This window comes from Psammomys obesus, unplaced genomic scaffold (assembly GCF_907164565.1).
Source record: "Psammomys obesus unplaced genomic scaffold, mPsaObe1.curated_primary_1811, whole genome shotgun sequence".
NCBI lineage: Eukaryota > Metazoa > Chordata > Mammalia > Rodentia > Muridae > Psammomys > Psammomys obesus.
The window spans coordinates 23469691-23486035 of NW_026596109.1; the positions used below are offsets into that span (position 1 = coordinate 23469691).

General features: G+C 36.7%; 1 protein-coding gene across 5 annotated transcripts in view; it reads right to left on the reverse strand.

Annotated features, from left to right (window-relative positions):
* Vps54 (VPS54 subunit of GARP complex) overlaps positions 1 to 16345 on the reverse strand; it is an 82071-nt gene that overhangs the window by 44756 nt on the left and 20970 nt on the right. For all 5 annotated transcript variants that reach the window (XM_055628935.1, XM_055628932.1, XM_055628933.1 and 2 more), the window contains 4 exons: positions 14899 to 14977; positions 10280 to 10314; positions 4353 to 4484; positions 260 to 645 (listed from right to left, as the gene is read on the reverse strand). In XM_055628935.1, coding sequence (XP_055484910.1) covers positions 260 to 645; positions 4353 to 4484; positions 10280 to 10314; positions 14899 to 14977 — 632 coding nt within the window. The remainder of the gene's footprint in view (positions 1 to 259; positions 646 to 4352; positions 4485 to 10279; positions 10315 to 14898; positions 14978 to 16345) is intronic.

Genomic DNA, 16345 nt, shown 5'->3' on the forward strand with positions numbered 1-16345 from the left:
ACTTGAACACAAAGTTATTTGAGCATTTCCAAAGTGCTATTTTCAAAATTGCAATTGGTCTTGTATTTATTTCTCTATTGAAATATCTCCATTAATATTAGTTTTTAGTTGTCTTGTTAAATAACATTACTAAGCAAATCAATCTGAAAGAAAAATACATATTCCACTTTGAATACATCTATACTTTAACACTGCATATAAATATTTATCCTTGAAACGTCTCAGACAGAACTCCTAATGGTTTACTTAACACACATACCGGAAGCTGTGAATGCCTTGAAGCTCCTGCTGCAGAACTTCTTGGGTTGTAGCTATTAAGTCCAATGCGCCCACAAATTCAGAAGTAGACAGTAACACCTGCACTGTAGGCTGAGTTTGGTGGACAGTGGCCATTAACTTCAGTTTATTGTACACTTTAACACAATTATTTCTGGTAAGTGCCAGTCTTAAAATCTGTAGTGATCCTTCACACATAACTTTATCAATCTGTGCAATTTTGTCTCGAAGCATTTTTACAGCCTGCGAAGTTTTCTTGAGGTAGTCCTGCAATTCGTGTTGAGAGGTCATTGCATGAAAAAATGCTTCTGAACGTAGCGAGATCTGGTGAGCAATGTTTACTTCCACAATATCCAGATAATGGCTCAGCTTCATGGGGAAGAAAAAAAAATTAGGTATGTCTTAAGTATATCATTCTTAACTATCCAATTCTTTCTAAAAATGCCAAAAAGATTTCTACAAGTACTAAATTAAATTGTTGGATTAGAGGATCCTTGGAATTGGGTGCACAAAATGGGAGTAAAAAAGTATAGCCTGAAGACAGATAAATTTAAGATCAAAGAACAGAGGTATACTTACCTGTTTCTTCTCCTGGCGTTACTACCCTTTAAATATTACCCCTTTCCCAAAAGGTCACAGATTCTGATAACTCTGTCAGATATTAACAGCAGTTTGAGATCTAAGAGTTCAGAGGAGACTATCTCCTCGGTCAACACCTTTATCTAAGCACGTGGCTATAGTTCACCCTGAGCTTTTCTCTTCCGTGCACTATCAACATCTACTTCACATGCATGGATGTTTTCTAATTGTAACAAACTCTGACTGTAATTGCCATTCTCATTTTATAAATGAGAAAACGCAAAAGCATTAACTAATTTGAATAAAGTCAGATGGTCAAGCAAGGGGCAAAACTAAAATATAAAACCAAGTCTGTCACTCACCACTACGTATTATACTGTGCTGTCTCAAAATGACAGTAGACAAATTGTTGGGTCAGCCACATATTACATACAATACAATTCATTTTGATGTTTTTTAACAAGGCTGCTTATTTTATATTTTAAAAATTATTCTTTTATCCATTTGTGATTTTTACTACAATGTTTTATACTCTTAAAGAATAATAAATGCTTTAACTAATCAGTTCATGCATATTATAACAATACTAAGGTTAATTCTTACTATTGTATATTCAATATGTTTTCTAAATTTCAGATCTGGAACCCTGAACTGTATTGCCCGTCACTCTGAGGACAATAGTATCTACTGAACCACAGGGCCACTTCTTCCTGTCTTCCATCTAAGACTTAAATGATTAGAAGGCATTATTTTCAATAATGGCCATTTATTTAATAATCTTTTAATACACCCAACAGGTTAGAAATTAAGAAAGTTTTGTAATTTATTTTTCTTGCACTCATACCCTTGTTTTTCTCATCTTACTGCTTTTCACTTACTGAAAAGGTAACATGACTACAAACATAGCAAACAGATTATATTGTCCAATCGACTCAAATCTCAGAATGGCAAATGATGAGTGGACAAACTGTACTTATGCCTTATATGCTGTTATTAGTCTCTGGACTGTTTTAACAGGCCTGTGGTCTTAAAGATACACTACAACAAAAAGAAACTTTGCCAAAAAGTGGTATCAACTTTGTTACTAAGCACAATGCATTTCTCCCTACCCTGCAGGGCTGAAGATGAACCCAGAACCTCATATGCGTGAGGTTCACTTTGCTACCAAGTTAGATACCAGCCCTCATTTGTTTTTTTAAAAAAGAAAAGTTTTAAAACAAAAAAACAGATATTGTATTTTGTGGGGGAGTGGTGCACATGTCACAGCCTAAATGTAGACATCAGAGGAAAACTTGCTGAAGTCATTTCTCTCCTTCTGTCATGTGAGTCTAAGGGCTCCAGTACAAGTGGTCAGCCTGGGCCCACTGGGTCATCTCACCCAAGAAAAACTTTCTTAATGAAGACACAGTGTAATAATGTGCTCTGCAATGCGAGTTTACCACATCGCCCGCCAGCACTTCGGGTCACACAGAGCAGAAAACAAATCCTGATACAATACTGCTTAAACCTAGCAGGAGAAGCTCACTCCCCCACCACTTCAGGAGTTTGAGGGTTATCTTCTAAGTCTCTTCTTCCTTTTCTAACAAAGCAGAGGAAAAAGGAGTCAGAATGTAAATGCAAGAAGCCTGACTCTGTGCCTTATAAATTTTTTATTTTCCATTACTTTAGTTATTTTAAATATTCAAGATGAGAAAGAAATTTCCTTTGATTTTAGAGATTTTTTTTGGAACTCATAAATATTCCATTGATCCACTCTTCAAAAGCATAATGTTTTACTAATTTATTTCCTATTAAGCTGATACAAAGGCAAAAATTTTTAAAGTACTCCTAAAAGTCTATGTATAATTAATGACATTGGCAGGATGTTTTTCTTTTCTTTCCTTTTTTTTTTTTTAAGGTATTATTCTACCAGAACCTAAACCTCTAAATGTAAAAGTGCACGAATAAGGCAGCATGTATCATAAGCCACTGTTTTTTTTTTTTTTTTTTTTTTAGTCAGTTATAAAAATATTCCTGCTCAAGAAAATCTTTTCCAAGGAAAAATAACTAGCTCATTTTCATTTACATTTATGAGAAAAGAAATACACATGATTCCTCCCCTCACGTCTCTTCCTCTTGCTCCCTAGTCTATTCTTTAATTCCTATAGAAAACTGGATCCAATATATTGAACAGTTTTCTTGAGATAAAGTTTCAGTAGCCCAGCAATGTCACTAGAGTAAAATAAAATGTCCTTAAGAATGAGTCAGTTTCAGAGGCTCTAGGCCAAGTGCTAAGAAAAAACAGAGATTAAAGACTTTACTGTCATTTAAGTTTTAGATTTTTGATACCTAGAGTTCTAAATTAGAAACAACTTTCAAGATGTTTACTCTTAGACATAGTAACACAGTAAAATGTAAAGACTGTTGACTGACAAAATGCAAAAACTAGACTTTATAAGGCAAAAATATAGTATAGTAGAAATATATATATGTATATATTTATAATTTTTTTTTTTTTTTTTTTTTACTTTTGGTTTTTTGAGACAAGGATTCTCCATATAGCCTTAGCTGTCCTGAAACTAGCTCTGTAGACCAGTCTGGCCTTAATCTCAAAGAGATCCCCCTACCTCTGCCTCCCAACTAGGATTAAAGGCATGTGCTACCACTTCCCAGCAGAATATTATAAATATTATAAATATTATAGTTTAACTATAACATTTTTTATTCAAAATAATGACCTTCAACATGAAAATGAAGTAGCAGTATTTCTGAAAGTTGGCTCACTGTGCTTTTAAGCCATTATCACAGTCTGCTGATCTATAACTGACATATCTGGGACAAATGCACAGCCATCTGTTAACCACTGTACTCCCCCACCACAATTCGAGAAAGGGCCAGTAAGACGGCAAAATCACTGCCACCTGAGCCTCAGGCCGGAGTTACATGCCCAGAAGCTACATAAGGAAGAGAGGACCGACTCCACAAAGTTGTCCTCTGACCTCTCAACTTACACAGTGCTATGTACCAATCCTACCACACACACCTCACACAAACATATGTAATAAGGTTTTTATTAAGTAAAATTCCACCAATTTCTATTATAGATAAGCAGCACTCATTATCTTTTTTCTTTTTCACAATGATACCTTTATTCCACCGAGTTAAGATGCTACTTACTAATCTATCAGTTAAGATTAAATTTATTATAACTGTGATTGGTAACAAAAATGAACACGGTGGGTTGAGGATGTGGTCAGCGGTAGAGTATTTGATCTATCATGAAGCCCTAGTTTCAAATCCAACACCAAGGAACAGAGAACAAAAGAGAACGGGAAAGGGAACAGGAAAGAGAAAGACAAGAGAAAGAGGGGGGATGACATTAATGGAAAGAAAGAGAGAGGAAGGAGAGAACTTTTTAAAAGTAGAGCGTAATAAGCAAATCTGAACTGTCAAAACCAGCACCATTTAACAAGAATAAAATTTGCTGTATGGAAAAAGTCAGCAGGAAATTAAATTACCTTTTCTTGAAGCAACTTGGAAGAAGCTGCATCTCGATTTCCTTTTCCACCAGCAGTATTAAAATGAGACCACGGTAAAACTGAATTAAAAGTTAAGGAATCATCCAAGGCAAAATCTGGTTTCATAAAAATCTATCAAAAGAATGTATGACCCCAATTAGTTAAATATCTTCTCTATATCCATTAGCTCTTATAACACTATAAGACCATTTAATAAAATTAACTTGGATATTGAACATGAAAGACAAAAGAAAAATCTCAATTACAAAAACTATTTCTCACCAACTAAAATGCTCATAAAAGATAAAAAAACAGAGCTGGAGAAATGGCTCAGGAGTTAAGAGCACTTGTTGCTCCTGCAGAGGAGCTGGGTCTGGCTCAGTGCCCACAGAAGGTAACAACCGTCTGAGCGGGGACGTGGCACGTGCCTTTGAGGCAGAGGCAGCCATAGCTCTGTGACCTCGAGAACAGCCTGGTTACAGAGTGAGTTCTACGACAGCCAGGGCTACACAGGGAAACCCTGTCTCAAAAAAAAACCAACAAGGGAAACACACACACACACACACACACACACACACACGTTAGTCCAGTTCCAAGGGATCAGATACCATCAGTTTCAGACACCAGGTGCACTTACATGATGCAAGAAAAGCACACAAACACATGAAGTTAAATAAGCCTAAAACACAACAAAACAAACAGCTAGAAAGCTATAGCTGAAGTGGTATGCATGCTTGTGACTCCAACACTCAAGACAATGAGGTAGGAGGACTGCCACAAGTCTGGGGTCAGCAGTGAGTTTAAGGGCAGCCTGGGCTCCTATCTAAAAAGTAAATAAATAAAAACCGAATTAAAGACAGGAAAATGCTTTTGCCACTACTAGTATGGGTTGCTATAAACCCGCATCAATGAATTTGACCAAATGTCCTACCCAGCCCACAACATAGAGATACCATGTTCATCCTAATTTTCTATTTTCCACTGGCAGTGTAAAAAAAAAAAAAAGTCAAATATCAGTTTCCCTAACTTTGAATAAACAAACTTAAAATCTGAAACACAACTATCCACATCTTTCCAGGTAAGCAATGAAACACATCACCCAATTTCCTAAGTAGTTCACGTGTCTTCTCTCGTCACCTTCTCTGCACTACGCGACTTAACTGATTTATCTCTGCCTCGCAGTAATTACTTCCTGATACCCCTCCCTAAAACAAGAGACACTCCGTTATTGTGTCAGAGGTACCAATCTCTCTTCAGCACTCTCAGGAGATTCCCACTCACCAACTACAGAGCAAATCTATAATCTCTAAGGCATCCAAATGTCCCCATCTACCGGGAGGTGGGGAGGCGCTCACCTCTCCATCCTCATCACCCCCGCCTCACTATCATGCATGACTCGCTAGCAGTGTAAGCCATCTCCCATACTTTCTTAGACTTAACTCTCCAACTCTCTTGATACATCTACAATGTCTTTTCTTACTTATCTCCTGGAAAACATGACCCAATCAAAAGAGTGAACATGTCTCTCTGTACGATTCAGATATAACCATTCCACCTATGAAGACAAGTTTACTGTGTCCAAGTAATTATATATCTCAGACTTCAAAATTATTTAATATGCATCTCTGAAGACCACATGCTTTTAAAGTTTGATAAACCTAACTGATCAATCACTAGTTCTAGTATCTAACAAAGGGCTGAAAACATATGTTAACTTATTAATATTTGGAATTTATCAATTATTACATCTATGTGAAAAAAAACTAGAATAAAAGTGATATAAAAAAATAATTAGGGGCAGGAATAAGTTTTCTAACCCATGCTTTACTATTACAATCAAAAGTTATTCAATAAATATCTATTATCTGTCCCTTGCTAGGTTTTTAAGGGGAAACAGTGGTAAATTACTACCCAGATCCTAATCTCAAAGATTATCAATCCAAGGACTATGATAGAGTACAAATATGTAGTCGATGCTATGTTTTCCTGGGTTCCACATCAGTTAATGCAACCAACTGAGAACTGAAATTCATTTAAAAAAAAAAAAAAAGCTATTTCTGTATTAAACATGCACAGGCTTCTTTTTCTTATCAATACCCTAAACAATATAATACAACAGCTATGTATTTACAAACTATTAGGTATTGTAAGTACTCTAGACATGGGTACTTCAAACACACAGGCACACATGTGCATATTTCATGCAATATATAAGGGACTGGGCACGGACACATTTTGGTATTGGGGGAGAAAGTGTCCCTGAAACCTATTTCTTGTGGATGCCAAAAAACAATGTGTAAGTATCTTGCAAGGAGAGGGGATGAGGGAGGGGGTTACGGCTGGGATACAAAGTACATAACCTGTGATTAATATTAAAAAAATAAAAAGCATAAAAAAATTAAAATGTCTGAATGAGAAATTTTAAAAAAGTGTCTTGCAAGAAGAACAACTATCTTAGGGAGTAGGTATCCTAGTGACTCCTTTTGGTACAGGAGTCAATTGTGATCAGTTGGAAAGAAAAAGAAACATAGAAAACGGCCTTTTAGAAGAAAATTATAAAGGATTTAAATACTTTATGATTCGGTGTGAGGGGAAAAATTCTTCCAGATAAAAGAAATGGTGTAAATAAAGCATGGAACCAGTAAAAACTAATGGAGCTGAAGTTTAAAAGCCAAAGTGCAAAGAGCAATGGCAGAAGTTACAAGTTACTGAATGGGAGTAAACCATTCAGAATGCTGAATGACAGCTTGAATTCCACTTTGTAAGAGATAAGAACACAGCCAGACGGGGTGGTGCACACCTGTAATCCCAGCACTCAAGGAGGCAAAGGCAGGCGGATCTCTGTGAGTTACGGACAGCCTGGTCTACAAAGCAAGAGTCTAGGATAGCCAAGGGTACATAGAAAAAGCATGTCTGGAAAAACAAAAAAGAGCAAGAGAGCGAGAGCAAGAGCAAGAGAGTGAGAGAAAGAGGAAGGAGAGGGAGGGAGAGAGAGGCGGGAGGGAGAAAAAAGGGAGGGCGAGCAAGAGAGATGAGAACATGTAAAAAGTTTTCTCCCTTTTTCTGTCTTCCATCCTTCTGTCTCTTTCTCACTCTGCTGAGTAACTGTCACAACCCTCTTGAGAATCTGAAACAGACACTCTTCTGGGGGCGGGGGCTGACATCTATTACTAAATCCAAAAATTTTTCATAAGAAGAAAGTATCTCTTAATCTGAAAAGGTGGTAAAGTTCACAGTATTTATGATTTAAAAGGGGACATATCTACAAGTTACAGTGATTAGGAACAGACTAATAATGCAAAAAAATACACATTTCATTTGTAAATTTGTTTTCATTTTAAAAAGAGACAAAAACAGGGATGCAAAAAGCTCCAGAAATGCATTCAAGAGAGCAACCTCTGTGAGGTAGAAGGAGGGGCACTGAGGAAAAGTAAAGAGAAACAGCACAGAATGAAACTACAGCAGAAAACTCTAAAACCCTGGACAAAAGGAGCTGCTACCCAAACACACACACACACACACACACACACACACACACACACACACACACACACAGAAAAAAGGCATCCAGAAGGCAAACTAGACCTGGCCAGAGAGCTTCTCCATGACTAACATATGAAGGAATGAAGCAATACTGAAAAATACCACCTCACAAAGGCAGGGATATCATAGTAACTTCAGGTCTTTAATCTGCAACCCTAAAAGCCAGAAAAACACGTATGATACTTTCAACAGGAAGAAAATAATTACCAAATAGAACACTATACCCTCCCAAAAAAATATATTTCAACACTGATCAACAAATAACAGTTTTTTTTTTTTTTTTTTTGTCATAAATTGTCTTCATTTGTGTTGCCTGAAATACTGTTATTTGTTGATCAGTGTTGAAATATATTTTTTTGGGAGGGTAAATATCTAAAAAGGTCCACTTCCATGGGATAGCTCTCTCAGAGAAACCCACATACTCATGCTCTTGGATGTGCCTCGCTTTATTCACAAGTACCTTACTCCTTCTCTTAACCCTCTAGCTTATAATCTATATTAAAAATATTTTAATAGGCCCTAATTATAGTTAAGAAAAATGAAAGCATTCCCTGAAAGAAACAGGTGAACAACAAAGAGCTGGGAAAGAAACAGTCAGGTCTAACCCAGTAAAACAGCCAATGCTGAAAACTAACAGGGGAGAAGAAAAGAAACATCCATAATCCAGACAGCCAGGATCTCACAACAAAATCAAAGAAAATTAAAAAAAAGAAAAGAAAAAAGGCTGACTTAAAAAATAATCTCAAATGTAAATTTAAAAATGAGAGCCCCTTCAACTAGCAAAGATGCCTAAAAAGTGAATGTCAAAAGGTATAATCAACTTAACCAAGCATCTGAGAAAACAGATTTCAAATAAAAACAAATCAAAAGAGACAAATGAAAACTCTGAAGAGCATGGAGAGATGGCTCAGCAGTTAGGAGCACTTGCTGCTCTTACAGAGAGGACTTGGTCAAATGTCTTTTCTGCATCTATCTTAGATGACCAATTAGGTTGTTTTTTCATTTTCATTTGTTTCTAGGGATTTTTTAATTTGTTCCCTGATTTTTTTCAATGATCCAGTGTCATCCGTAAGTGTTTTGTGTAGCCTACAAGTGTTTGTGTTCTTTCAGAAGTTTCTGTTACTGCTGATTTTTACTTTGATTTTACTGTGGAGAGTATACAAGAAGAGCGTGTGTCCTGTGTGTGCTGGCTGGGCTATTCTGTACATATTCGTTACATCAGTTTCTTTGCTGATTTTAAACTTGGGAGACTGTCTAACATGAGAGTGAGGTATTGAACTCTGCTACTGTTAATATGCCAGGACTTAGGATCTCTTATATCTTCTAGTGTTTTATGAAACTAGGTTTATTGATATTTGGTGCATAAATGATTAAAATTGTTAACTTTTTCTTGATGAGTCATACCCTTTATTCAGTATTGTCTTGAAGAGTGTGTATGTTTTTGTGTTTGTCTCTGTGTGTATGTGTGTGTATGTGTGTGTGTGTGTATCATGTGTGTTCAAGTTATTGTGGAAGCCAGAGGAAGACATCAGATTTCCTGAAACTGGTTGTGAGCTGGCACAGTTGTGAGCTGCCATTCAGGAAATCAGTATTGAGATTTCTCAAAAATTAAAAACAGATACAGCCATACTATTCCTAGGCATATACTCAAAGGACTCCACAGCCTACCACAGAGATACCTGCACATTCATGTTTATTGCTGAGTCACTCACAAGATCAAGGAAATGGAACCAATGTTGATGTCCATCAAGAGATAAATGGATAATCAAAATGTAGTATACAAATACAAGAGAATTTTAACTACAAGGAAAATGAAATAATGACATTTACAAGAAAATGGATGAATCTTGATGTATATTAATCAAAGTAACACAGACTGCAAATTCTGACAAAGATTACACGCTGACTTTCACATGCAGATCCTTACTTATGTTTACATATAAATAGTGTTAAGTATGGCCACAGACTATAAAACTAGAAAGGAAACTAAATGAGGGGGAAAAGATGTTGAGGAAGTGGTAGTAATGAGAAAAAAAAGGGAGGTTTTGAAGGTGTAAGGTATAAGGGAGATACAGGTAATAAGGGAGGGAGAATCAATAAAAGCATTTTGTTGAGTCAAACATTTTAGTTCAGAATGTTATAACAAATCCTAATACTGTGCATGATGACTAAATATTTTTACATAAAATTGAAAAAAATTACTTATCTGAAGAAATCTTCAAATTAAAGTATTATATATGTGTATATATGTACATATATATTTTGTAAATCTCTCCAAAAGACAAAATAGTCTCACTTGTCAAAAAACAGTCAATTGAAGGCTTCTTATATGACAAAATTAAAGACTATTACAAGTGTATTCTTAATTTTTTAAGCTTCATTACCTTAGGTACTTGCTCCAGATCTGTCCTGGATTTATCTATTTAAAAAAAAAAAAAAAAAAACAGTAAAAGGTAAATACAATTTTTCAAATTTATTTTCATTTTATATTCATAAATACATTTTTGAAAATTCAATATTGCACGAGCAGTTACCTAGGTAACTGCTGAAGTTTTGTACTTCAAGTATTCTTCAATCTACCTACTATCTCCACTATCGCAGGCCACATTAAACAAATGATCCAAATAAACTTACCAGTTAACAACAAACAGCTGAATCCATTTCAAATCTCTCTGATGCTCATTTCATTAAGCTGTTGTAAAATTAAGGACGGAATGCTATGCGGTTTTAGAAACTATATTAAATTCTAAAATAGAAATATGATTTTTGTTTTTTATTGCTTTAATTGTTTCTGTTTTTTGAGGCAAGGTCTTCCTTCATTGTCCAAGTTGGCCTGGAACTTATTATATTATAGCCCAAGCTAACCTCAAATTCATAAACCTCTTGCCTCAGCCTCCAAGTTCTAGGATTATAGGTGTTTCACCACACTCAACTAGAAATATTACTTTTATTTTATTAAAAATTTCACCCTGAATTTCTGATCAAAATCTAATTTTTTTAAATTTTTTTACTTATTACAATTAATTCACTTTGTAGCCCCTCCCTCATCTCCTCCCAATCTCACCCTCCCTCCCTCTTCTCCCATGCCCCCTCCCCAGTCCACTGATGGGGGAGGTCCTCCTCCCCTTCCATCTGACCCTAGCCTATCAGGTCTCATCAGGACTGGCCGCACTGCCTTCTTCTGTGGCTGGTAGGGCTGCTCCCCCTTCAGAGGCAGGTGATCAAAGAACCAGCCCCTGAGTTCATGTCAGAGACAGTCCCTATTCCCCTTACTAGGGCACCCACTTGGAGACTGAGCTGCCCTGGGCTACATTTGTGCAGGGTTTCTAGGTTATCGCCATGCATGGTCCTTGGTTGGAGTTATCAGTCTCAGAAAAGACCCCTGGGCCCAGATTTTTTGTTTCTGTTGCTCTCCTTGTGGAGCTCCAGTACCCTCCAATCTTTCTATCTCCCCCTTCTTTCATAAGATTCCCTACACTCTGCCCAAAGTTTGTCTGAGTCTCAACATCAGCTTTAATACCCTGTTGGGTATTAAATGTTGAGCATTTCTTTAAGTGTTTCTCTGCCATGCGATATTCCTCTATTGAGAATTCTCTGTTTAGCTCTGTACCCATTTTTTAATTGGATTACTTGATTTGTTGGTATTTAACTTCTTGAGTTCTTTATATATTCTGGATATTAGCCCTCTGTCAGATGTAGGGTTGGTGAAGATCCTTTCCCAGTCTGTCGGCTGTTGTTTTGTTCCGATGACAGTGTCTTTTGCTTTACAGAAGCTTTTCAGTTTCATGAGGTCCCATTTATTGATTGTTGCGCTTAGAGCCTGTGCTGTTGGTGTTCTGTTCAGGAAGTTGTCTCCTGTGCCAATGAGTTCAAGGCTCTTCCCCACTTTTTCTTCTAACAGGTTTAGTGTGTCTGTTTTTATGTTGAGGCCTCTGATCCACTTGGACTTTAGTTTTGTGCATGGTTTTAAGTATGGATTTGCATTTTTCTACATGTAGACATCAGTTAGACCAGCACCATTTGTTAAAGATGCTATCTTTTTTCCACTGTATAGTTTGGCATCTTTGTCAAAAATCAGGTGTCCATAAGTGTATGGGTTTATTTCTGGGTCTTCTATTTGATTCCACTGATCCACATTCTGTTTCATTCTGTTTCATCCACATGCCAGTACCATGCAGTTTTAATTACTGCTACTCTAAAATACAGCTTGAGATCAGCAATGGAGGTACCTCCAGAGGATCTTTTATTGTAGAGGATTTTTTTGGCGATTCTGGGTTTCTTGTTATTCCATATGAAACTGAGAATTGTTCTTTCAAGGTCTGTAAAGAATTGTGTTGGTGATTTGATTAGAATTGCATTGAATCTGTAGATTGCTTTTGGTAAAATGGCTATTTTTACTATGTTAATCCTGCCAAGCCATGAGCATGGGAGATTTTTCCATCTTCTGATATCTTCTTCTTCTTTTTCTTTGAGACTTGAAGTTTTTTTCATACAAGTCTCTGACTTGCTTGGTTAGAGTAACACCACGGTATTTTATATCCTTTGTGGCTATTGTGAAAGATGTTGTTTCCCTAATTTCTTTCTCAGCCCATTTGTCTTTTGTATACAGGAGAGATACTGATTTTTTTTTTTTTTTTTTTTTTAGTTAATTTTGTATCCAGCGACTTTGCTGAAGGTGTTTATAAGCTGTAGGTGTTCCCTGGTAGAATTTTTGGGGTCATTCATGTATACTGTCATATCATCTACAAATAATGATACTTTGACTTCTTCCTTTCCAATTTGTATCCCCTTGATCTCCTTTAATTGCCTTATTGCTCCAGCAAGGACTTCAAGAACCATGTTGAAGAGATACAGAGAGCATGGGCAGCCTTGTCCCCAGTCTCCGTGGGATTGATTTCAGTTTCTCTCTGTTTAGTTTGATGTTGGCTATAGGTTTCCTGTATACTGCCTTTACTATGTTTAGGTAAGTGTCAAAGGCTAATTTTTGATAGCATATTTTCTTCTCTGACATCTTAGTTTGTGTTACCTACAAATGTATCTACAAATACTTTTGTCTTCATCCTGCCAAGCTAATCTCAAATCAGCCTTTCTACACAGACTTGGACTCCACCCCTCATGTCTCTCCTGTGAGTCTGCTTCACTGATTACCTTTTCTCTCCACAGTTTCAAATTCTTTTCTTAAACTAATTATTTTATCAATGCATGGAAAGATGCTCAGTTCTCTTCCACTTACAAAACTGAGAAACTAAAACGTAGAACCAGGAATGGGTTGGAACAAGGGAGCCACCCGAGGAGCAAAATATATGGAAAGCAGAGGTGTCTAGCTCTATGCACAGGCCTCTCCTGCCTCATCTACTCACAGCTCTTTAGTCACTCAGTACCTTAACTCAAGTCTTCAAGTTCATCCCTACCAACAGTCTACATACAGTTCTTGCTCATGTACCCTTATGTAGTATCGAGGTTTCCATAACCACTATTTTGCTCTAAAGGCTCGCTCTAAAACTCTTGTCAAATCCTAGAAGACTTCTCAGCAAAGAGCACTCTGACATAAACTTATCTAAGACTCTCATAGCTTTTCATTTCTAAGGTCAAATTCTCTCTTCACTGATCTCCCTATCTCTCTGACCACTTTTTTAAGTCTCCTTCAAGAGTACCTCATTTTCTATCTGCCCCTTAAATGAGACTGTTTCATTGTATCATTAGTCCTTTCCTTTTACTATTTACATCCTATGTGAGTGATCCCATCAACACCCTTAGGTTGAACTACCATGCCTTTGTCGTGTATATTATATTGTCTCTGATAACAACGTCCATGCCTGCATTTAAGCCTGTATTTCCCTTCCTGAGCTCTAATTTGCCAACCAGATATGTCTTTCATTGAAAATTAGCAGCTAAACTAGCTTCCATGTCTTCCAGAATTCTTCCTGCCTTTCTCAGTGAAATGAACTCTTCATGTAGACAGCTGCTCAAGCACGAAATATAGGAGTTATCACTGAATCATCCTGTTCCATTCCCAAAGCCAACTGCTAAAACGTGTGCCTGGGCCACTTCGCCATCTTTCTGAATTTCTTTCCACTTCTACTCTTCTGGGACCACATCGTTTCTTACTTATATTACTGCAACACACCAACTATCTTGTCTCCAGTCTTACAACCATATAACAACACTATTAACTGTTTCCACTAGAAAATGTACAACAATAAATCTAATCATGCCTGGCTAAAAATATTTTGTAGTTCTGTATTGTCTTTAGATAGAGTAAAATCCCTGAACATAATATACAAATTCTCTATGGCCTGATCCCTGCGTATTCCTTTTACTTCATTTCTTATTCGCATAGAGCCAACATATAAAACGTGTGCTACTCTCTGAACATGCTTAGTTCTCGCTATGGCTTTGTATATACTGTTTGTGTGTACATGTCTGTGTGTATGTATTCACATTCATTCCTAAGAAATACATAATCCCACCACATACATACATGTTTCCTACTAACTAATTTAAAATACAGGTCATAATCAACTATGGGACATTTTCTTAAGCCTAGAAAGAAATGGTTAGGTGTACATCTTATAAAGCTGAAGTGATTAATATACAGTGCTACAATTATTGGTCTATTTTCTTAAATTCCTTGAGAGCTAAAACTATTTCTTACTCTTTTACTTTTATGCAACAAACAATGCACCAAGCACAAAGAAAATAAATACTTGCCAAACTAAAGGATTATAATACTATCACAGTCATAACCATTCTCTAAGGTTAGAGAAAAGATTATGGTTTTAGACCATAAAATTTCTTAGTAGAAATATAAGGCAGGAAAACAACCTAACATACACAGGTCCAGGTTTCAATCCCCAGTACCACAAAAAAAAAAAAAAAACAACACAAATAATTCACTAAAAATAAAAGCTGTACATATAGTAGAAACAAGGTTCTAAGGTTGACAATTTGTTCATTAATATTTAAGCTGTGCTTATTATCTATAAATAGCATATATTCATACCATGAATATGTAAAAGAGTCCTGTCAAAGGTATCTTTAGGAGGACAAATATTCTTGCATCTTTCATGAATCTTCTCTCTCTAGTAAAAACACAATGAAATAAAAATCAATGCAATGAGGAAATGATTATTCAAGGCATCAAATGTTTTACAACATAATTAAAATATACGTTTCTTCTGAAACTTTTAATATAAAATCACTAACCTCTGAATGAAAATAAAAATAGAAACCAAGGGATAGAGATATAGCTCAGTGCTAGGCACTTGCTTCACTTGTATAAAGCATTGGGTTTTCAAGCAGACCGACAGCTAGATGGACGGATGGATCGATGTTTCTTTTCTTTTCAGGAATGGCATTTTAAAAAACGTGAAAATGTGGGATGTGAAGCAAGAAAACACTCAGCTGGTAGCACTCAAAGTTGTAGGAGCATCTGCCAGTTACTCACAGACCGTCTGGCGAGGAGCCGCACTGGCAATGAATGAGCCTGCACTGCTACATCCCCTGCCAGCGCTGCTTGTCGGTGACTGAGGTCTGTACCTCGCTAAAAAGGACACAGTAGCACCTACTCATTTTAACTTACAATTTGTAGGTTCTATATAAAAAATAACTGAAAACCCTGCTTATGAATTAGATATCATACAAATTAATGTATTCATCTATCTCCACAGATCAATAATGTAAGCAAGTGAAGAAAATCAGCAGTATTTAAATTATGCTTGTAAATGAAGAAATACTAAATGCAGCAGTTATAAAAACAGAAATACACACTGATCTGGAAAATAGCCCTGTATATAATCTCAACTGCTGAGAAGGCTGAGGTCGAAGAGCAGCACAGTCAAGCGAGCACACGTGCCCACACAAGGACAATGTGCCTTTGTTACTAGATACATGCTTCCCAGTGCGCCACTTACTTTCATAAAGACCCAACTGGTAACTGGGATATTAATAACAATCTCTTGCTAAATTAAAAGTGAGACACAGGTCTTTTCAAACTCGAATTCAATTCTTCCTTTCAGAAAGCACAGTTTAAAGAAGCATGCTAAGATGGCATGAGGTGCACGGCTTCAACCTCAGTACTCAGGAGGTACAGGCAGGCAGCGCTCTGTAAATCCAGGCTGTGAGTTTAAGACCATCCTGATCTACACAGCAGGTTCCGGGTCAGTCAGGGCTATAGAGCTGCCCTCTCAAAAGAAAAAGAAACAAAACACAAAGAAGGTTGAGTTGACCTCTGTCTGGATACAATAAAAGTACCTGCTTAAGGTGGGATGCTCTGCCTTAGTAAACTGGAGACACGGAAAAAGTTCACTCTTCATTTTTTTTTTTCTTGAGAACTTTATCAGCAAATAATCTCCCAAGCTGCTTAAGCAGAACTACACACGTTCTTGTTCTCTGTCTTTAAGCGCGGGGCTGCTTAGGCAGAACTATACACATTCTCGTTCTCTGTCTTT